The 23505-nt window shown below is 34.3% G+C and overlaps 1 protein-coding gene across 2 annotated transcripts in view; it reads right to left on the bottom strand.

The window, feature by feature from the left end:
- Positions 1 to 695: 695 nt before the first annotated feature.
- Positions 696 to 23505, bottom strand: part of ALDH8A1 (aldehyde dehydrogenase 8 family member A1) — a 38554-nt gene continuing 15744 nt past the window's right edge. Inside the window, exons 4-8 of one of the 2 annotated variants that reach the window (XM_031964234.1) lie at positions 20087 to 20242; positions 15443 to 15592; positions 7012 to 7268; positions 4838 to 4999; positions 696 to 3462 (exon numbers count right to left, since the gene is read on the bottom strand). In XM_031964234.1, coding sequence (XP_031820094.1) covers positions 3010 to 3462; positions 4838 to 4999; positions 7012 to 7268; positions 15443 to 15592; positions 20087 to 20242 — 1178 coding nt within the window. In that variant the 3' untranslated portion in view covers positions 696 to 3009. The remainder of the gene's footprint in view (positions 3463 to 4837; positions 5000 to 7011; positions 7269 to 15442; positions 15593 to 20086; positions 20243 to 23505) is intronic. The other variant, XM_003769469.4, reaches the window with a different exon arrangement.

Below are 23505 nucleotides of genomic sequence, written 5' to 3'. Positions count from 1 at the left end.
GAAGATAACATTTGTTATGGGGAGCCAGAAGTGGAGTGGGGGGAATGGTAGATATTGAAATTGACTGGAAGTGGTACAGATATCTAGCTTGGGCAAAATGAGATAAAAAGTCACTTATAAGAATACAGAGTTCTAGGAGTGCAGTTTAAGTTGTGGAAAAAAGAGTTCAAAGTGGAAAACCAGATGACAGGTGTCATGGTTTGGAATCTGGTTTATGTTAACATATACTGGAATATACAAATACTCCTTTGGAAAGTTAAGGGGGGGGGAGAGGAATAGTAATCAGAATTAGTTTAATCAGTTTGTACATAATTAGAATGAGAGGGACTTGAGACATCTACTTCAACCCCCTTTTCTATATCTCTTCTCTGCAATGCCTCAAAGAAATAAAATGTTTTCTATATAAAGGAGGTGGAGACAGAAGCAAATAACTTAGAACATGAAGGTAGAGGAAGTTCTGGAGAAGGAAATAGTAGCCAAGGGATACTCTAGATGTCTAAGATACTAGAGAAAGGAGCATTTTTGAAAGTAAAGAGAAGAGGAGATGGGAAGGGTCAGTGTTCATTTGGGGTAAAGATAGAAGAAGGAGAAAAAAAAAAGGAACTATTCCGAAATGGAACACTCAAAACTAGTTTACATTTATATTCTATTTTGTAAAATAACAAATGTAGAATTGAAAGGAACCTTTAGTCCTATTTCTTCATTCTATAGATGAGGAAACTGAAACTCAGATAAAGTATGTGACTTCCTCCAAATTATAGAGATGGTAGCATGAGACTAGAATCCAAGTTCTTCTGTATTTCTACTATGCCATAATTACCTTTGACCAAAAGTAACAGTATTTCTCAGAATAATATACACAGTGCCACAAATACCTTTGCTTTTATTATGAATGAATTAGTTCAATATTTATCTTGGACCAATTCATTTTTGAAGTTTTTTTTAATCATATATTACCTTTAAGAAGTTTTAAAGAAGGTTATCTACCACAGTGGGTCATCTTTTAAATGGTAAACAACTAAGAATTGAAATTATTTATTACTTTTTCATTATTATGTATGAATTCACCCATTCTTCCAACAGTATGAAAATGTGAAAGTATCAGGTTTGTTTGGTTCATGTGCCCAATCTTTAGTGCCTGGAGAATCTAGAAAAACTGAGGTCATAATGATAGCTTATTCTATGACACCAGCAAGTTGAAGGAAAACATAATGAATTTGGAGTCACAAAAATCTTGGGTTTGAACTCTAGCATTGATCCTTACTTACTTGGGGACATTAAGCCAATCAATTAACTTCTAAGGTCCTCAATCTCCTCACTGCTAAAAATGAGAAGATTCAATTAACTAGATAATCTTAGGTCTCTTCCAGAGTGAAACCCCCCCCCAAAAAAATCCATCACTTAGTTCCATTTTAGGGCTGTTATTTTAAAAACAAAAAACAGTTTTTATTGCAGCTTTTGGTTTTTACTGTACAGTCATTTCCCTTTAATAAACACTTTTTAACCATCACTACCTTAAAATCCTTTCTTAAAAAAACCTTTAAACAAAAGCAATTGATATAGTGATCTTCTTTTGACAGAATATACTATATTCGATTTAAGGAGAGATGTGTTTTTCATAATCCATTGATTTGTACCTCCACTGTTCATTACAATTAATCAGAGTTCATTGCTTTTTCACACAGTTTAAAGACAATTATATAATTGGAGTCATTGTGTATATTGTTCTCCTGATTCTACTTACTGCATTTTTTATTAGTTTATAGAAGTCTTTGAATATTTCTCTTAGTTCCTCACATTTATCTTTTCTTATAATGTAATATGATTTGATTGCATTTGCAAATCATTTCCTAGTTGATGTGCATTCATTTTGCTTCCAGGTCTTTTTTCTACCATAAAAATGTTACAATTAATATTTTTGGTGAATACTAGATCTTTGTATTTGATTTCCTTGGGGTATATGCACAGTAATGGGAACACTAGATCAAAAGGTATGACAAAACAAGTGATTTTTTCATATAATTTCAATTTACTTTCTAGAATGGGTTGACCAATTCACAGCTCTAAGAGGAAATAGGTATTATATTCCATCTTGAGTCCTCTGAAATTGTGGATGATCATTGTATTGATCAGAATTCCCATGCCTTTTGTAGTTGTCTTAAATTTGTTATTGTTGTTGTAGATGTACAAAGTGTTCTGGTTCTGCTTACTTCACTCTGCATTTGTTTACAAAGCCTTTTCAAGCTTCTCTAAAACTACCTTCTTTATCATATGTTGATAAGGACTCCCTTAATTTCTAGTTCCTTATTCTCCATACATACATATAAAAAACTTATATAAAATTTTTTGTATATATAGGTTCTTTTTTATTTAATCTCTTTTGATTTTAGGCTTCATAGTGGTATTTCTTGGTCAAAGGGTTACAGTTTAGTAACTTCTGGGACATTTGTTTCAAATTGCTTTTCAGAATAGTATGACCACTTCATGGTTCTTCCAACAAGGCACCATTGTAACTATCTTCACACAACTTCTCTAGCGTGTCATTTTCCTTTTTTTGTGAACTTTGCAAATTTGTATATGGCAAGTATATCTTCAGAGTTTCTTTAATGTTCATTTATCTAATTATTAATGATATGGAATATTTTTCATGACTATTGATAAACCGAATTTCTTCCTCTTAAAAGTACCTGTCCATATCTTATATTTATCAATTGAAAAATGGCCCTCATTCTAATGAATTTGAGTCAACTTCTTAATTATCTTAGAAATGAGACTTTTATCCAAGAAACATGATGCAAAGATGTTTTTCCCCATTTACCTTTTCAATCTAATTTTAGCTTCAGTGGTTTATTTGTACAACATTAAAAAATTTTTTTTATAAAATCAAAATTATCCATTTACCTACCCTCTTAATCTTCAATTAATTCATTCTATAATTTCTATTCACAACTATATAGTAGCCATGCTATTAAAAGACATTTACCATAACAATTTTTCCATAAGCAAAGATTAGTATTTAACAGTGATTGTTTTTACTTCAGTAAAGAAGTCATATGAATCCTTTGCTCCCTCTCTGCCAATTCCTGAAGCTTTCATTCCACCAAAAGGAAGATTTAGATCCCTAATGAGCCAGCAGTTAGTCCAGACCAATCCTGACTGCAATTTCTTAGATACACGCCAAACTCTTCCAACATTGTTAGACCATACAGTTGCTGCTAGGCCATACTTCACATTATTAGCTCTTTCAATCACTTCTTCTTCAGTATCAAAGGCAACAATACAAGAAACAGGACCAAATATCTCTTCTTTCATGCAACAGGATTCATCTTTAATGTCAGTGATCACAGTGGGAAGCATGAAATAGCCCCCTTTGTTTCTGGGGGGGAGGCTCAAATTATCCACACCCTCCCCACACAGAACTCTTGCCCCTTCAGCACATGCCTTCTTTATATAATTCCTAACCTAAATAGAAAAAAATTCTTAATTAGTAACATTATTTACTGTTTCTCCCTCCCACCCCCACACCCACAGATCAATACCATTCTACCTGAGCTCCCTGAGAAGTGTGTCACCAGTAAAAAATGAATAAATAAGTGTGATTATGTTTCAAAACCTAGTGGCACCTATGTAAGTAAGCCATGTTATCCAGCAAAAGAAAGAAAATGACTGATTCTTTAATTTATCTCTGACATACAAGTGAAAACTGGTTACCAAAAAAATGTATGTTCCTTGAGGCCCATTTGTTTTGTCTTTAGACGCTGAGTACCTAATACAGTGTTTCATACATAAATATTATTTAATAAATATTTATTGAACCAAATTCATTCCACATCTGAATTTGGAGTAATCTAAAGAATTTTTAAAAATTAAACTACTGCATGATCCAGGCATTGTTCCCACTCCCCAATAAGCAAAAAAAAACTTTTTCTAGACACTGAATTGAATCTAATTTATAGGTAGAGAATGAAATAGCCCATTTGAAAGAACATAATAACTCTTTCTGGCTACAAGATAATAATTTAAAAAACTCAGAAAGTTAGTAGTTTGTCAATTAATATTTTAAATATCAAAGCCCCAATAGATTTCCTATTAGTAGATTGATCACTTCTCCTAGACAAAATGGCTCTCATTCATCATCTATGGATCACAATAATTCAAATGAATAAGGATACTCCTGTAAGAAGTTTCCAAATTCTATCTATAGCAGGTTTCTAAAATTTATATGATCTCGGGTCCCTTTGTCAGTCTAGTGAAGCTGATTGAACCTTCTTCAGAATGATGTTTTTAAATAATTGGAGAGAAAAATGCTAAATTTCCATTAAAGGTTAGCAAAAGTAAAGATGTTGAGTTTTGTTTGTTTGTTTGTTTTCCCATCCAAGTTCACAGATAATGGTATGGTATCAGAGGACTCCAGGCTAAAAACTTTTATCTACAGAGAATTTTTCACAATATATTTTTGACCATAGAATTCCTTGCCTGCCTTGTCCTAATAAAATACCAGTTTACTGTGGACCAACTTAGCTGACAATTATTGTTTCTTGTCACATAACAGGATGGCCTCTTGAAGCTGACTCCCTAAGCATGGTACCTTTTATCCACTGGCTGCTTTAACTATAAGTTTATTTAATTATTTCTTTCTCATGAACTTTTCACTCTAGACTTGTATCCAGAGGCAAATAAAAAAGTAGCAATTGTGCTCTTCAGAGGGTATAACTTTCTCAAAACTGAATAATAATGAATAAAATTTTCCCACAGAGTTCCTTGAGATGTGCCATGCTGAGTTTTTCTTCTTGGAAGTTTTTTCCCAGAACTCTTCACTATACAACTATTTACTTACTTTCTCCAAATGGGCTTTGCTTATCAGAGCTCCCATGCTAGTTGTAGGATCAGAAGGGGGGCCAACTTTCCATTTTCTTGTAGCTTCAACAAATCTTGCTAAAAATTCCTCATAAATACTCCTTTGGACAAAGATCCTGCTGGTACAGAGGCAGATTTCACCCTGACAGGCAAAGAATATGACAAATTTTTTATAGGTGAGTTCAAGTCCTATCTTTTTCAGGAGTCCTACACTGAGTATCCAATGCATAGGAATCTGTTCTTCCAATGAATACACAGAATACCTGCATTTGTATCATTCATATGATAATTTTTTATATATTGCTTCATTCATTAGAAGGTTTATATGTGCAGGGGTTGCACATGTACATGTGCATATTTTGGAGGTATAAGAACATGCTTTCTCAAGGATAGCACTGTCTTCCACACCGTACTCAAGACATAGTTGCTTATTTCAGCTCACTTTTATGACATTTCCCCCATTAGAATGTAGTCTACTTGAAGGCAGGGATAGTCTTTCTAGTTATATTTATATTTCCTCTTCTTAACACACAGTACCAGGCATAAAAAGTACTTAGTAAATATATATCAATTTGACTTATCATCTGGAGCAACTTAACACTGAAATCAATATATATGCATATGTATATATCTATATATATATATATATATATGTGTGTGTGTATACATATATGTAGATATGGAGATATAGATATGTGTGTGTATGTGTGTGCTATTGTTGCACTACACTAGTAATAAAGAAAAAAATTATGGCCCACTGCAAAGGGGACTGGACTTGGGAAGACAGGTAACAGTCCTAGCTTTGATGCTTACAATCCATGTGACTTTGGGCAAATCATTTAACCTTTATAACCTTTATAAGTCTGTTTTTTTATCTGCAGATTTAAGATAATAATGTATATGCCATCTATTTCATAGCTCTGATGTTGAAGAAGTATTTTGTAAAAATTAGGGGTCTATGTAAATGTGAGTTATAACAATAACAATAAATATTACTTGATTTTCATCTTTTGTTTCTGAGAAGAAGATTGTGAGGAAATCAAGATGAATCATTGCTTTTATTGTTTCAATAAACACAATCTTGGCTAGTGGCTAGTGTTTGCATGATTATTATTCCCTCCAAACACAGGGGAATATAGCATATAAAGACTTCAAAACATCTTATAATATCATTGCACATTATAGAATCATGGAATGTGAAAGCTAGAAAAGACCTTAAAGAGTACCTAGTTCAATCCTCTTTTTACAAACGGGGAAACTGAGGCCTGAGACACCCAGGTTTGAACTTTGGTTTTGACACTTACTGTGTGATCCATCAACAAGTAACTTTTCTTCATTGACTCTCCATTTCCTTGTCTGTAAAATGGGGATCATAATATAGGCATTTCCTACTTCACAGGATTGTGAGAAAAGTACTTTATAATTCACAAAGTACTATATAAATTTGAGTTGGAGTTAGGGGTATGCTAATGCACTTATAAGCATGAATATAAATTTTTCATTAGGAGCATTTACAACTCAGAAATTAGCAAATGTGCAAAAACAGGACTTTATTTTTTATTGCTGTTGATGATTGTCTAGATTTAAGAAACTAAAGGAAAAATATTAATAATGCTAATTAAACAAATGTTTGTCATGTACACATTCTCTCCCTCCCTAAGAGATTCAATTGTCAAACATTTTACTAGCATACCAGTAGTCATAATAATTATAATTATGTGAATAAAATGTCATAAAGTGCTTGGAAGAAACACATTTTATGTAGATTGTAGTTGTACAATCAGGACTAGGATATCCTATGTATGTATAGGTATTAAATTCACAGCCCAAATACAGTTCAAATCAGATTAAAAAATTAATTAAAACATGAATAAGTAGCAGAACTGAGATTCAAATCCAAGTCCTCCAATTCCAAATCCAGCGCCCCCCCCCTTTTTTTTCTATACTTCTTTACCTAGCAACAATTTGATAATGGTACTATTTGCGGAATGAAATAAAGAGTTTTCTTTTACCACTTCATGGAATCACCCAAACCAACCATTTGTCTTTTTGACATGAACATATAACAGAAAAAGGAGTTTTTATAAGAACTGGCAAAATAACAGGTCCAAACACACACACATACACACACACGAGACACACGTTTCATCTGACCTGGTTAGCAAAGCTGGACCTGACAGTAGTAGGGATACATTCTGTCAGATTGGCATCATCAAAAATGATGGCAGGATTCTTGCCCCCAAGCTCCAGAGAGAGCTTCTTACAGTGAGGGGCACTCTTTAGCATGATCTTCTCAGCTGTCAGTGTGCTCCCAGTAAATGAGATCAGTGGAACTTCAGGATGGGATACCAGGGCCTCTCCTACTTTGGACCCAGATCCAAACACAATATTCACTACACCTCGTGGAATCCCTAAATAGAAAAAAATGACATTTATGCTTATTAATTTTCTTTGTTTTATGGTATTTAGACCTCCTTTAAGTTAAAAAGCTATTGAGGAAATATTTATTAAGCATCTTTCATCATCTAGGCTTCTGGGGATATGAAGATAAGAGTAATATATCTGAGCCTTTGCTCTCAAGGAACTTAAGCTCTATATGGTTTTTTTATATCTTTGGGTCATTTTCAGCTATCATTCTTGGTGGAAGCTTAGGTTTAGATTAGGTCTAGTTATGTAAGAGGGAGGGATTGATATTATGTGATGATGAAGAATCCCCTAATCAGCTGTTAAGCTATAATTCAGTGGATATAACAGAGTGAATTTCCTCTCCTACCACTCTTTTCCTTCCTGAAGAAGGAAATAGTAAAGATTGTTCTGAACTGTATCCAGTGTAGGAAGGGTGCTGTCCTGTCTCCAGGCACAAGGGGTTGTGAGCATGTCTTGTCTGAAAATCCTGCCTAGACAAAAGAAAGGTAAAATACACAACTGGCTAATTAGAAGCCTTGCAACTGTTTTATGTACTAATGAAGCATAATTACCAACCTCCCAGTAGACTTTAACCATTGTTATAAACTGTTGGCAAATCAGGTTTAAATCATTCAGTTAATATATAAGGTCGTATCATTATTTTCTGCATAGGAGTAAACAATATGTACCATACTCGAATCATAGTGTCCACTGTATATCTCTTTTTGACTCCTCTTTGAAGAGACTCAGATATGTACCATAATTCAAAAAGTAAATAGTATCATCTGTGGGATGGGGATTTAAAATGGAGCCAATGAGTGTGAGAAAGTGGATATAAACTCTCTCCCCCAATTAGAGATCGGGCTTACCTAATTACTTTGGTATAGAACTATATAGTACTTTGAGAGAGAGTAGAACAGATCACCAGACCCTATGTTTTTAGGTATGATGACTTTACAGTAATGTATGTACAAAATGAATACAAAATAATTCAGAACTAGCTTCATGGAGAAGAAGAATCTGAATTATTATTAAGGAAACTAGGAAATCTATGTAAATATTAATATAATTAGCCTATTTTTCATGATGCTAGGAATTGTGATACATCAAAGTTAATGGTACAGATGCAACTTCTAAATTCCTGCTGCTGATTCAAAGTGACCTACAACTCCCCTATATTTAGGATGCTTTTTGAGGATTTTCCTAGAAAGACATGAGCAGAAAAAAACATCTCTGTCCAAATTCTATATCTCATATTGTTATATAAATACCATTATACCACCTCTTCATTATCTGAATATATAGGATATTTGGCTTCCTAGCTAGGGTACCTGGTGGAGTTTAAATATTAGTTCATTAAAGGAAGAAGGTCAATTTCTCCCCTACCTTTATTCTAACTTTAGAATGGCTGTGGTCACCTATTCTAGTTAACAATTCTTCACTTTAACTGGACTTAAGTTTACAGAATCAAAGAATTTTAATGCTCAGAGGAGCTCCTAAGGTTATCTGTTCTACACTTTACCTCTTATAACTCTGACAAGTGGTCACTGAGCCTCTGCTTTACCTGAGAACCTGTACCCTTCTCAGACATCCCATTCCATTTTCTAATATGTATGAGGAGGGGAAAGGGTAAGGGAGAGAATTTATTTCTTAAATGATATTTTGAATGTGTCAATCATCAACAAACAAAATGATTTCAAAAAACAGAACAAGAAAGATAATCATATAAAAAACTGAACATGATTTATAACAAAAGCATTATTTTGAATAAGATGTAACAAAGTAGCACTATTTTATCTCTTCACTTTCTTTTTTGTTTTCCTCCACATGTTTAAAAAATATTTTATTCCTTTTTGTTATCATATTTCTGCCATTACTAATTCTCTCCCATCCCTAACATTCTAATTTTTGATACTTCCAACTATTGAGAAGCTTGATTATTTTTTTACATTGAGCTAAATCTGCTTTTTTACATTTTTTTTACAAAATGTTCCTAGTTCTTTGCCTCTAGCCTAAACAGTATAATCTAACCTACAATAGAGTCCTTAAAATATTTAAAGATAGCTATCATATTTCCTGCATAATTTCTTTTCTCCAAGCTAAACACTCCCCAAATTCTTCCATTAATCATCCCCAGTAACACAGAGGGTGCCTTGTCTTCCTTTAATGTCTCTGGAAGATGCTTGCAGCACCTAAGGGTACTAAAGAAATTAGCCAAGTAGAAAGGCTGTCACATTAGCCCCATACAAAGACCCATATCTCTCAGCAGCTTCTAGATAGATCTCAAAAACATGAAGAGAAATGATCTCTTAAGTATAAGCATTGATAAAACTAGGGTACTTCATTTTGACCTCTCAAGGTGAAAGAGTTCTTTATTTTCTATTAATTTTTAGAGAGAATGAAAAACTGGATTAACAAAATAAATTTCTAGTCAAAGCAATTTCCCTCACTTTAATTTTATTCTGTTTACAGGTATAAAGATGAATAAGAGTGAAATATCTTGACCCGATAAAAAACACCTGCTATGAATGTAATACAACTTAAAGCAGCAGTTGTAATATAGTGTAATGAAAAGAGTTCTATATTTGGAGCCAGAAAGACTTGGGTTAAAATTTTGCTATGGAAATCTGCTAGCTGTGACATCATGTCACATATTTTTTAGCTTCTGATTCCTCATTTGTAAAATTGCAATTAGAATACCTATTATAGGTACCTCATAGGGTTGTTATGAGAACTAATAAATTTGAAGTGCTTTGAAAACTTTACATCTGTATAAGAACATCAGTTATCATCAGCACTTTTACAATTATAATTACTATTATTAATAGTATAATGCAGTAGAAGTAAGAATGCATTTGGAGCCAGAGGACTTGGGTTCAAATGTCAGTTTTGCTATTTATTTTCTGTGTGATATTGGTCAAATGATTTCACCTCTCTGGGACTCAATTTTCTTTTCTGTAAAATGAGAAAGATGAATTGGGGATCTCGAAGGTTCCTTCTGGCTCTAAATCTCATAATTATCATCTTGAGATTATTGCTGAGGATGCTTTCTCTTATACTGTGAACATGGAAGTATATTATAAAGATCAGATATAGCTTTTCCTACCTTAGAGACATGCAGACAAATACATTTAATATTGGTATGAGCATGGAAATATGTCATACTTGCTGAGGGATGGATATTTTTACTTACAAAAGGGTGACTCAGCATTGGCCGACTAGCCTGTAGCCTGCATAGAGAGATTTGAAGCCTGCAGCCTGAAAAGTCATTCAGCCCCCAAAATATTTTTTTCATTGTCACAGTGTCTGAAATTTCCAGCACCAGAAATATATTCTTTTGGGTTAAGGCCAAGCTCATTTTCACAAATGAAAATACATGCTTATTAGTCAGCAATCCTTCACCATAAAATTATAGAGTAACCTGGACTGATTGATTAGAGATTATCAAATCACCTAGCAAGGCCCTCAGGGAATGAATGAGGTATAGAAAAGGATACATGTAATGGGGGGAATCCAGAAACAAAATTATGAAATTAGTAGAGTTTGTCTTGTTATACTCCTACTTTCCCACAAATTTCTAAGGCTTCTTCTAACTTTCAATGATAAAAGCTTAAATGTTGTTTATTTCTCCTAGGAGCACTTAGAGTTAAACAGGGAATTATGAAAGGCCCTAAGTCTTATTTAGGGGTCAAATTTATAAAACTCTTTCCATTAAATTTTAGAAACTATATTAAGTAATAAAATATTGGAGGGTGGTCCATCCTGTTTCTTTCAAATCCCATCCAAAATTGATTTTCTAAACTTCATCTACTTTTATAAGGCTGGACTTAAAGAAAAAGAAGGATTATGAACATAAGCTTCTGTCAAAACGTAGGTAAACCCATTTGAGGGCATGACAGTAGAGGGCCCCTAATGGTTGAGAATCAGCATAAGAACACAGGGTATTGGAAATAGTAAGAAGGATTCAGAGGAAGAGATTTAGTTTATTTTACAGAATGAGCAGAAGAAACTCAAAAAGTAAGAACAGGAGCACAAAAAGAAGAGAAGGGAAGGAAAAAAGTAAAAGGATCATAGAAATATAGAATGAGAGTTAAGGAACTATATTTCCTTATTTAAGTGATTTGCCCAAGCAGCATAGCATACAGAAAGAAACTAAATTTGGAGTCTGAGGGCCCAGGTCTGAGTTATAGTTCTGCTATCTCTTATTGATGTGAACAGGTTGTTATTATTGTTGTTTATCCTTCCTTCTTGAAGAGCATCGTTGTTGGTTTTTTCTTCTTTAAAATAATAATATGAAAATTCTCTCTGGGAGAACGCAGGTTTCTTGGGGAGGTTTTCTGGAGGCAGCTTTAGTTTCAGTTACAATCAATAATTACTCCAAAATTGCAGCCAGCTGGTAAAAGTTCAGATCTTTTATTGTGTCCTTCAATATAGCCCGGTTAGCTCAGGCCTATCTCTCTGCTTGGTTCCAAGAGCTCTTGCAGCTTTGTCCTTGGCTTCTGCCTCTGCTTTCTTCAGCCTCCAGCCAACAACAAGTTGGAAGATGCAATGAATCTCTCTTGCCTGGAAGAGAGGGCTTGTGGGCTTCCTCCCAGAGTGCTCCTCTCCGACCCCAGTCAATGTTCCGGAGTAAGACCTTGGAGTAGCTCACTGGAGCTGTATTTATGCTACTTCTCCGAGAATGGGATTGCGGGATATCTCGCAGCATGCTCTCTGGCCCTAAGAACTTCAAGGGAGGTGTGAATTCTGATATCTCTTTCTAAGCCCTGAAATCTCCCAAACATGTGAACTCCAATGAGTACTTAAATATTTCTTGCTTCTATGAGCTCTCTAAAGGTGTGAACACAAGCATCGTTTCTATCAGTTGTACTTAGTACCTTGTTTCAAGTTCTGGCCCAAAATATCTCCTTCTAAAATCAAATCAATCATATTGAACCATGCTAAATTAGATAATTATTGTCTCTATCAACTCTAATGGCTTAACACTTTGTAAAGATTCCAACAGATCATGACATCAGAGAGGTGATACCATGACATGCAAGTGATCTGGATTTAAGTAAGGGAGGACTGTGCAAGGTCACTTTGCCTCACTTTCTCCGCCAGAGCCATCTGGGTCCAATGGTAAGATGTAAATCAGGAAGACTAAATATGGCCTCAATACAAGGAGACCTTGGCCTTTTTAAGCCCTCCATTTGTCTGAGGAAATAACCATTCAATGATTACAGCTAGGGAAGAAATGAGGCAAAAAAAAATGTCCTCTCTTACCTACTAAAAAAAAAAAAAAATCTGTCTGGGAGAGGTTCCTTACAGTTCTAGACCTCTGATTCTATCCCAAAGACAAACACTATCCACTTTACAACTTGGCTGAGGGTTAGTCTTGCATTTGAATCCTCAGTATGAGCTGGGGAAGAGCTGAGGTGGGATTGGAGAGGTAGGTCCTAGGGAGGAAAATTGGGTTGAATGATTTTTAATATTTATAGAAACTTTTAACAGTAGAAAAGATGCGAGGAATCTCATCTCAGCTGCATGTTTTCCACATGAGAAGAATGAGTTCCTTTTCACTAGTGTGATTGCTTTTTCTTAGAAGAAAGTATTAGCATTTTGATTATGTCTCAGTGTGGGCTGATGTTAATACTGTTAAGAACTGAATGCTTCTGGATATTCTTTCTGTTTCTGCTCACCATCCTGACCAAACATTGATTGTATTTTGAAAAAGAGCAGCATTCCCTAGGAAGAAAATTATTCAAGTCATAATCAAAGAAATATTATATATGTATGTATATGTGTGTGTGTGTGTGTCAAATATTAAACCTTCAAGTCAAGTCTCTTGACAGCTCAGGCTTCTCTAAATAGATGGAGTAGGTGGAGAATAAATGAGATCCTTTACAAGGATTTCACCTTGTAATGCTTCAAATCACTTCAAAGAATAAAGCATAAATGGAAGAAATGGCCTGAAGGCAACAGTCAGTGAACATACCAAGAAAAGAGGAAAACATTTGGCATTAGCATCAAGAAAGGTTGGATTTTATTTCTTTGAATTGGTATTTTATCACCAAGGCCATGAGCTTAGTTCATTTTACAAAGCCAAGGGTCTAAAGCTCTCATCCAAGATAAGAATGGACACTGGAAATGACAAAATGTAACAAACAGCCTAGAACTCATAATACTTTTTTTATAATCTCATTTATATTCTTCCTATGTATTCAGCACTTCCAATATTATAATTCTCAAGTGTGCAAGATATCACTGGGATTATGAAATTCATAGAACAAGGGCCTAGGGGCTAGTAAAAGCATCTATTATTTATAAAATGATAATGTTTGTTAAATACACATGTGTCCATGTGTGTGTACATGTGCAGATAATCATAAATACACATTGTTGGTGGTGGTGTCATTTTTCTTCCTTGAAGAGGATTGTGACATTGGGAAAATATCATGATAAGGGAATTGGATTTGAGTGAGACAGTACAAAATGCAAAGTGTAAAATCACCAGTCTTACTTCCCTCTAGAGCCATCTGGGTCCAATGGCAGGACATAGATAAGGAGGATTACAGATGGTCCTGGATGCAGTGAGAAATCTTGGCCTTTTAAGCTAAGATCTATAAGAGGTCTCAGCTTAATAGTGATTAATGCTAAGTAATAAAAGAGGCCAAAAAAATTGTCTCTTTTATGTAGTCCAAAAAATAAACAAACTAAAAACAACAACAAAAAAGGGGGGGGGGGGGAGAAGCAATTAAGGAAGGAAAAACCTTCAGGGTTTCTGGCCAAAAAAGAAACAATTGCTATTTATATTCACTCAGCCATCAGAACTCAAACTTTGACTGAGGTAGACTTGGGCTGGGGCCTGACAAATCTCATGTGAGATACTGTCTCCTTCCTTCCTCCCTTCCTTGCTTGCTTGCTTCCATCCTCCTTTACCTCCTTTCTTCCTCCTTTCTTCCCTTTTTCCCTTCCTTTCTTTTTCTCTGACTGGCAAGTTTTTACTTAATCTAGTATATACCTAAACCTACCATGCCACTTCTCAAACATTTCCATACCATACTACCTATATTTCAGTTTCTTTTTTCTCTTTTTTTTCCTCTTTCCAGAAATCAGATCCACATCTAATCTCATGATTAGTGAGTTTTTACCTTATCTAGCCTGACAAGCCTATTAAATCATTTTTCAGGCATCTTGGTACCATCCTGTTTCTCATATTGCTCCTTCCCCATCTCCCTATCCATGGAATTTTCAACTTCAGCTCTGAAAATAGTAATCAAATCAATATCATTATGTTGACACTATATCCATTAATCCATTTTGTTCTGTCTTCTCCATTAGAATGTAAACTCCATGAGGACCAAAATTCTGTTGCTTATCTGTATTTATAGCATTAATGCTGAAAAGAATGAGTGGCATATTCTAAGTAATTAATATGTCCATCCACACAAGTATGTGGCATTATATTTGTTTTCACCAAATAGGAATAATTTGTGAGATAGAGCTAAATTAAAATAGGTTTTAGATTGAAGATTGTGATCTGTCCCTTATCTAGGTACTGAGGTGGCATTTTGGTAACTTTTTTTTCAAAAAGGTTTCAATTCAATAATAATACTCTGATCTCTCTGGTATTTTTGTTGGGTATAAGAGATAGGGGAATCAAAAAATTATTAGGCAGCCCTGTAGATTAAGATTTCTGACAGTGTACTATTAAGACACACACACACACGTACAAAACACTACTACCACTACTGAAAAGTGTCTCCCTTAAAAGAATTGGTTCTTACATTAGACAAAAGATAAAAATTATGGCAATAATAATACTAAGTAATAGCTATCATTTATCTAATGCTTTTTAAGATTTGCACAACAATTTTCATATTTGTTACCTCATTTGATCCTCACAGCAACTCTGTTCAAAAGTTATTATTATTATTTCCATTTTTATTGATGAAGAAAACGAGGCTAAGAGATACAGTCTTGCCTAGAGTCAGAACAGATAGTAATTATCTGAGGTAGATTGGAACTGTCTTCCTAATTCCAAATCCAGCACCACTATGCACCACAGCTCTGAGTTGTTGGATGATTATATAAGATTTTTTTCTAATACCTTTCAGTCCTACTTTCACAACATCAGTAGTATTAAGGTACAAAATGTGTACCTCAGGAATCAGCCTTTGTTTGGCATCCCAATTACCTGCTTTATCTAAGAGTTTACACAACATCCATGCAGTCACTGACGTCATCTCACTGGGCTTTGCAATCACGGTATTTCCAGCCGCAATAGCTGGAGCGATCTTCCAGGTCAGCAAATAAAGTGGCAAATTCCAAGGGCTAATCAAGCCAGCTAAAGAGAGACAAAAAGAAAAAAAGGGGAGACGAGGCATATATGTCCTAAAATCACAAGGGGGTCTAATGCAAGTGAATTTTCTAGAAAACTGAAGTTTTCCTTTAAGTAACACTTTAAAAAGTAATATACATTTCATTGTAGAGCAACACAATGAAGTAGATTGAGTACTGGGTTTGAAGACAAACGGATCTCTCTGGCTTCATATCTCATCTCCTATGTCATCTGTGGGACTATCTCTTCAAAATAAATCACTTCATTTTACTGTATCTTAAACAACTCCATAGAATTTGCCTCCTAAGTCACAGATACTGTCACCTTACTTTGGTGAAGGGAATAAAACCTTCCCTTATTCATGTATCAGTTTAATGTAAACCTCTCTAGATTGTATTATATACACACTGAGTAACTAAATGCCTTCCTAAAAGCAGACAATTTTAAAATAATGCCTCAAATTAAATTTTGGAACAGCAGGGAAAACAAAAGGTCAGAGAGATAAATTTTCTTAGTTTAAAACAACTTAGAAGGCTGACAAGAGTGGTCTGTAACAAAAGGGTGGAAGTCAGAACCACAATACCACCTGTAGGCTCTGGAGATGGTAGCAACAAGTGGCATTTACCACTTGTTGTTGGGAGCAGAGAACAGAGACTAACACTAAGTTTCAAAGTCAAGTTGTAGAGATTAACATTACCATTAAGTTCAGAGCAAAAATATAAGTTATAATTTCAAAGTAAAAAAAAAATGAGCAGGTTAAAAAAAAGGACATACAACACGAAACAAAACATAAAAGGCTACTACAATGTCAGGTAAGATCAAGACACAAACAAGACAATATTAAAACAATTACAACCAAAACCTCAAAGAGAAATGCTAATTGAATCCATTCTCAAGAAAAATTCTTGGAAGAATTAAAAAAAAGAGATAAGGGTAGAGAAAAAAAATTGGAGAAAGAAATGAATGATGCACGAAAATTATGAAAAAAGATGGCAAGCTAAATGGGGCAGTGGATGAAAGCACTGACCCTGGAGTCAGGTACCCTGGGTACCTGAGCTCAAATCCAGCCTCAGACACTTAACACTAGCTGTGTGACCCTGGGCAATTGCCTGGGGAAAAAAAATAAAACAAAAAAAATAAAATTATGAAAAGAGGATTAACAGTTTACCAAATGAGGCACAAAAAAATACCAAAGAAAAAGAACACCTTAAAAAATAGAATTGATGTAATGGTATAAAAGAGGCACAAAAATTCGATTAAAGAGAAGAACTCCTAAAAAAAGTAAAGCTGGCCAAATGAAAAAAAAAAATTACAAAAGCTCACTAAAGAAAATGATTACTTAAAAATTAGAATTAGGCAAGTAGAAGATAATGACTCCATGAAATATCAATGAAATAAAAATAAAGTCAAAAAATGAAAAAAAGAAGAAAATGTGAAATACTACTGACTTGAAAATAGATTAAGGAGAATTGATTTAAGAATTATTGGATGATCTGAAAATCTTAAGAAATTATCAAGAAAAGTGACTGGATATCTTAGATCCAGAGGGTAAAATAGAAATTTAAAGAATGCACCCCAATCACTTAGTGAAAGAAATCCAAACTGAGAGCTCCCAGGAATATTATAGCCAAATTCCAGAACTTTTAAGTCAAGGAAAAACTATTGTAAACTGCCAGAAAGAAGAGGAAGTAATAAAAAATAAAAGGTGGGATTAAGAGAGATAATGGTCAGAAGCAAAGCAGGCTTTTTAGAAGAGACAGGACAAAAAGAGAGAGAAAAGGATAAGGAGAATAAAATAGGCTGGAGGGAAATGCACAGTAATCATAACTATGAATGTGAACAAGATATACTCACCCATAAAATGAGAGCTGAGAGCATAATGGATTAGAAACTAGACTCCAACAATATATCCTTTATAAGAGATACTTAAATCAGAAAGATACACACAGAATTAAAAAGAGGTAGCAGAATATATTATGCTTTAGCTGAAGCAATAACAACAACAAAAAAATCAAGGATAGCAATAATAATCAGGGAAAGTACATTTTGATAAAAGAGATAGCAGGTAATGAAATAATATCAAAAATTTTATAGCAAGTTTCCTTGATAAAAGCTTCTTTTTTTTCAAATATATAGGGAACCCAGTCAAATTTATAAAAATAAGAACTATTCTTCAATGGATAAATCATATGAATGGGCAGTTTTCAGAAGATAGCAAAGATATATATATAGTTATATAAAAATGCTTTTCAACACTCTTGATTGGAGAAATGCAAATTAAAACAACTCTGAGATATTTCACAGCTATCAGAAATGATTAATGCTGTAATGGATAAGGAAAAATACATAAGTTAATGCAATGTATCCTTTGCTGGTCTAACCATTGTGGAGGACAATTTGGATTTATGCCAAAAAACTATAAAACTATACATATCCTTTGATCCATACCACTACTAGGTCTGTCCCTAAAGAGATAAAAGAAAAAGGGAAATGACCTATATATATAAAAACATTCATAGTTACTATTTTTGTAGGACTAAAGAATTAAAAATTGAAGGAATACTATTGATGAATGGCTGAACAAACTATGGTAATGATCATGATGAAGTATTATTACGCTATATGCAATGAAGAGGGGGATAGTTTTGGAAAAATGTTGGAAAGCCTTTTTGAACTGTTTCAGAATGAAGTGAGAAGAACTAGAAGATCACTGTATATAGTGGCAGCAATAATATAATGATAATTAATTAACTACAAAAAGCTTAGCTTCTCTGAGCAATACAGTGATTTAAGAAAATTCCTAAGACTCCATGATGAAAAATGCTCTCTACCTCCAGAGAAAGAATTAATGAACTCTGAGCACAAATTGAAGTACAGTTTTCTCACTTTATTTTTCTTGGAAATGGAACATGGAAATATGTTTTGCACGATTTCATGTATATAACTGATATCATATTGTTTTTCTTCTTAGTGAGTGAAGGAAGGGCAGGAAGCAGACAGAGATTTGGAACTCAATTTTTAAAAAATTAAAAATAAATAACATACAATGATATTTTCCCTCAATTATGTGTTAAAACAAACATTAATTTGTTGTTTAAGCTTTGAATTCTAAATTCTATTCCTCCTTCCCTCACTTTCTCCTCCCTGAGACAGTAAACAATCCGACATAGGTTATATATGTATAATCAAATAAAACAACATAATAACATTTAAAAAATTAATTTGGGGCCTTCATTCTGAAAATCTTCCTAATTCTGTTATAATGTAAGATCCATGAGGTCAGCTACTATTTTTGTGCTTTTTCTTTATATCTCTAGTGCTTAGCACAATGCCTGATATTGTAAATATTCAATAAATGTTTGTTGATTGATCCTTCAATGTAATGTTCAATATAGTCCATCTGGGCCTATTGAGATTGTCTGGACAACAACAAATGATCCCAGACCACCACGGTTTGTGAATTTTGAGACCTGTTTTCATTGTACCTGCCATTCATAGTCTCTTCTCCTTTCTCTTAATTACATATGAGTTAAGAAAGTACAAAACAAAAGATTTTTAGGATTATGTCTAAAATAAAAATAATAGGCATTGAGTGAGAGTCCTGTTGATTTTCTTACAAGCAAAGGACATAGACTTTAATATGTATAGCCATGGTAACAATCTACTTTCCCAGTTCAGAAGCCTTCTTCCCATCCCCGACAACCACTACTAGTACCTAGCTGTGCTTCAGATCATTGCTGGATAAGTGAGCTTTAGATAAGAAAGAGGTCACTCTGATGAATGTGATGTTTGATGAAGTCCTTACCATGCTCATTCTATCAGGTTTTCTGCAGCCATTTGAAAAGCTGAATTTTTACAGGCATTCCATTTATAAAATAACAACAAAAATTGCTTTGTGAAAAAAACAGATCATATTTTACTGCCTGTCCTGTAGCATTTATCACCAGGATCAACATATATTCCATACTATAACAATGGGTACTGGAAATCTATTTTTCAGGAAGTGATGGGATATTAGTGAAATATAATATTTTAGGTTCCTTCTCCACAGGAAGTTTGCAGTATCCTCATCCTAATGCCTTATACCTTTGCTTTATGATACAAAAAGGTGAAATGTCCTATTTTCTTCTGTGTCTTTTATTTTCTTTTATCATCATGACTAAAATCCCATCTACTAGAGCAGCCAGAGCTTACAGTGGGCCAAGCCTACATTTTTTCCCTGAGGAAATAGTGATATCTGGTGGCTGTTTTGCAGTATTGCAAATATTTATGTGGCCAGAAGGGGACACATTTTATTGTAAGCCCAATGAGAGGTCTTATGAGAGCTAAGGAGCCCAATTAAATCAGAGGGAAAGCCACGATTTAGAGGGATGCTGAGCCCATTCAATAACTCTGGTTTTCAAGAAATCAGTATCAGTGAGGTTGTAAATGAGAAAAAACTTGAGAATACTTTATGAGGCTTAAATTCAATGACTGTTCTCTCCCACCAGAAGTACCTACCAACTCCAACAGGACTTCTTACTGTATAATGCATGCAGCCCATGGAATCCATCTGAGTAGCATCAGTGGTGTGGTGAAGGATTGAAGAGGCAAAGAAGCGAAAGTTGTACACAGCTCGTGGGATGTCCACAGTTCTGGCAAATGTGATTGTTTTCCCTATCAGAGGGAAGCAGTTTAAGGTATATGGTGATTATAGTGAATTAAGGAAAGGTTAACTAGGATTCTGGTTCATATATAACCCAAGATCATAGAGTTGGAAAGAATTTCAGAGGTACCTATTCCAATGAGTTCATCTTGGAGATGAGAAAAGAAAGGTACAACAAGTTAAATGACTTTACATTACTAAGTAATAGAGTAAGGATATGAAAACGGCAAATGGGTGCACAATATTAAAAGCTAAAGGCACCACCCTTTGGGATGGGATAGACTCTTGACCTGTAAATTCATTTTGTAGGGAACTTTTCACTAATGTATTAAGTGGCATAATGGAGTTAGCAATAGACCCAGAGCCAGTAAGACCAAGTTCAAAATCAGCTTCATTTACTATCTGTGTGACATAGTACAAATCACTTAACCTCTGTATCTTAGTTTCCTCATCTATGACATGGGGATAAAAATAATCCCTATCTCCAAAAGTCATTGTGAAGATCCAATGATATGTTTGCAAAGTGCTCAGCAAAATAACTAGTACATAGTCAGGGCTATGTAAATATTTGCTTCTCTTGTTATTAATGCAGATCAGCAATCCTTATGTAACTTTTATAATTTTAGGCTGTTGCCGAAGGCATTAATCAAGGCATTGTGCCAAGGCAGTATTTTAACTCAGGTCTTTCTGACTCCAAGATTGATTCATTATTATCCACCCCATGTGAGCTTTCAACATCCCTTTACTAGTTATCTAGTCCCAGCATCTATTGAGACATCTTGGTTGCTTTATTGCTGCTGAGCATAAGCCCTGTGGAGAAGATAAAAGAAGCATTTAAATCCCAAAAATAGGCTGTAGATAGAACATGGAAATCTACCAAGCCCAAGAACTTGAAGCCTCTAATACACGTGGGGTTAAAGTGGGACGCACACTGTTTGCTTTATGACTGTGGACAGAACACGAATCATGAATACTGAGAATTCAATGTCTAACCTGGCTAAGGCCAAACACTCCACCCCCACATTTTCATTCAATTCAGAATAGCCCTTGTCAGCACATGCTATAAAGAGATTGAGACAACAAATATCAAAATAGTTGAACCGGCATATCACAAAAGAACTCTTTGAAAGAAAATGATTGTTTATTAAGTTTCTATCCCAACACGTGGAAAAATGGCTAAATCCAGACTGTCACAGGAGACTACCAGAATACTCTCAGGTGTACAAATGTGTGTTGGTACTAGGTCAGCCATGGCACACTCCATGCCTGCTCTTGATTGAACAAAGCCTGTCAGCAGAAGTGGCAACAGTTTTTAATCAGGGATACATTTGGCCTATATCTTCATGAAATGCACATAAGCTGTCAAAAGATTTAGAGGTAGAAGGATCTTTAAAGAGCAGCCATCCTAATTCCTTCATTTTTTAGATAAGGAAATGAAAGACAAAGGGAAGCATGGACCAATTATTCAAATTAGCACCAAGAATGAATCTCCTTAAAGTGATTCAATTATTTGAATTTGAAATGTATGATTCCATTGGGTTGGAACCAATGACCATATTTTACATAATTGTAACTTCATATACTGCAAATTCAAATACATGCAATCAAAAGGATTCATTAATTATAGCAGAATTGGAATTTGAACCCATGTCTTCCTTCACACAATCTAAATATTACATGCCTGGAATATGCTTCCTCCTAATTCCCCTTTAAAATTTCTAGCTTCTTTCAAGTGCTACCTTCTAAACAAGATTTCAGCTAGTGCCCCCAATTATTTTGTATACATATTTAATGCTCACTTATTTATGTATATATTATTTCTTTATAATGAAATGTAAACTCTTTGAAAGCAGTGTATCCCCAATGTCTGGCACATAGCAGATACTCAATAAATGTTAACTGAATAAATCAAATCCATTACTCTAAAGTTCCATGAATGGAGCATGCTACTTCAATTTATACTCCTGTCATATTGGTTCCTGAATCCTTCTCATCCAGTTGCAATGCATTAGATGAAAAGTATATATTCATACTATATTGTCTCTAAAAGTTTATTCATATCTTATTCATTTCTATTCCTCTTCCAGCTCATTCTAATTTGAGCTGCCTATCTCCTAAACCATTTTACTATGTCCTTCGGTCCTCTTCTATACTCTTAACTTGTTCCTCTATATCTTCAAATTTCTCAATTCAGTTCAATTGACTACATGTCCAGCACTGGGCTAGGTGCTAGAATGATAAAGACAAAGACAAAATGATAATAGTCCTAGGACTCAAAGAGTTTATATCCAACTCCATTCAATCAATCAAGTCAAATCAGTGTTTTTAGTTAGCTTCCATCATATGCCAGATTCTGTGCAAAGTGCTGGGGAAACAAACAACAACACAACAACAAAGGTAAAAAGTAGAAAATATGTAAATAAATAGATAAATAAAGAATAAATGGAAGTTAACTGTAAAGGTTACATCTTTATTTCTTATCCAGCCCAGAAATTTTTTTTTTTGATTTCTTTAGATTCCATCATGACCTTACAAATACTGGGAAGTATTATCATCCTACAAGATCCAGTCATCCTTGCTCCTCATCTTATCAGTTCTCTCTGTCCCTGATTGAAGGAAATTCAAAACCCTCATTAAGCAGGGGGTCCAGGCCAACTATCTCTTAACTTCCCACTTCTCCTCCTTCTCAACTCTTTTCAGTTTTCTTTTGTGTGTTATTTTCCTTCATTAGATTGTAAGCTCCTTGAGGATAGAGGCTATCTTTTTCATACTTTTATCTCCAATATTTAGCATAGTGCCCAGCACATAATAGAAAATTAATAAATGTTTATTTATTGTTTGACCATTTTGATTGATCAGAAGCTTGGTTCAATTTCGCTATGCTACATTCACATCAGTCTTCTACTCTGAAAAGTTCTTAATTCACACACACAAAAAGGGTGCCTCACTGGTTTACTCCTTGCCCTCTACTGCTGCTTCAAGACTTTTTTCTATAATTGCATATTTTTAAAATATATTGGATTACATGCTGGGATTATGTGGATTGGATTATGTAGAGGGAATGAAGGAGGAAGGAAGGGAGAAAAAAATTTGGAACACAAAATTTGTAAGGATGAATGCTGAAAATTATCTATGCATATATATTTTTAATTATTATAGCTTTTTATTTACAAGAGATATGCATGGTCAGCCTTGACCTTCTATGCATATGTTTTGAAAATAAAAGGCTTTAAATAAAAAAAAGATCTTTCTTCCATCCCTATTTCCTCCCTTG

This window comes from Sarcophilus harrisii, chromosome 4, assembly GCF_902635505.1.
Source record: "Sarcophilus harrisii chromosome 4, mSarHar1.11, whole genome shotgun sequence".
Classification (NCBI taxonomy): Eukaryota; Metazoa; Chordata; class Mammalia; order Dasyuromorphia; family Dasyuridae; genus Sarcophilus; species Sarcophilus harrisii.
Note: the sequence above shows the minus strand (reverse complement) of the source record. Positions and strands in the feature narration are given on the sequence as shown.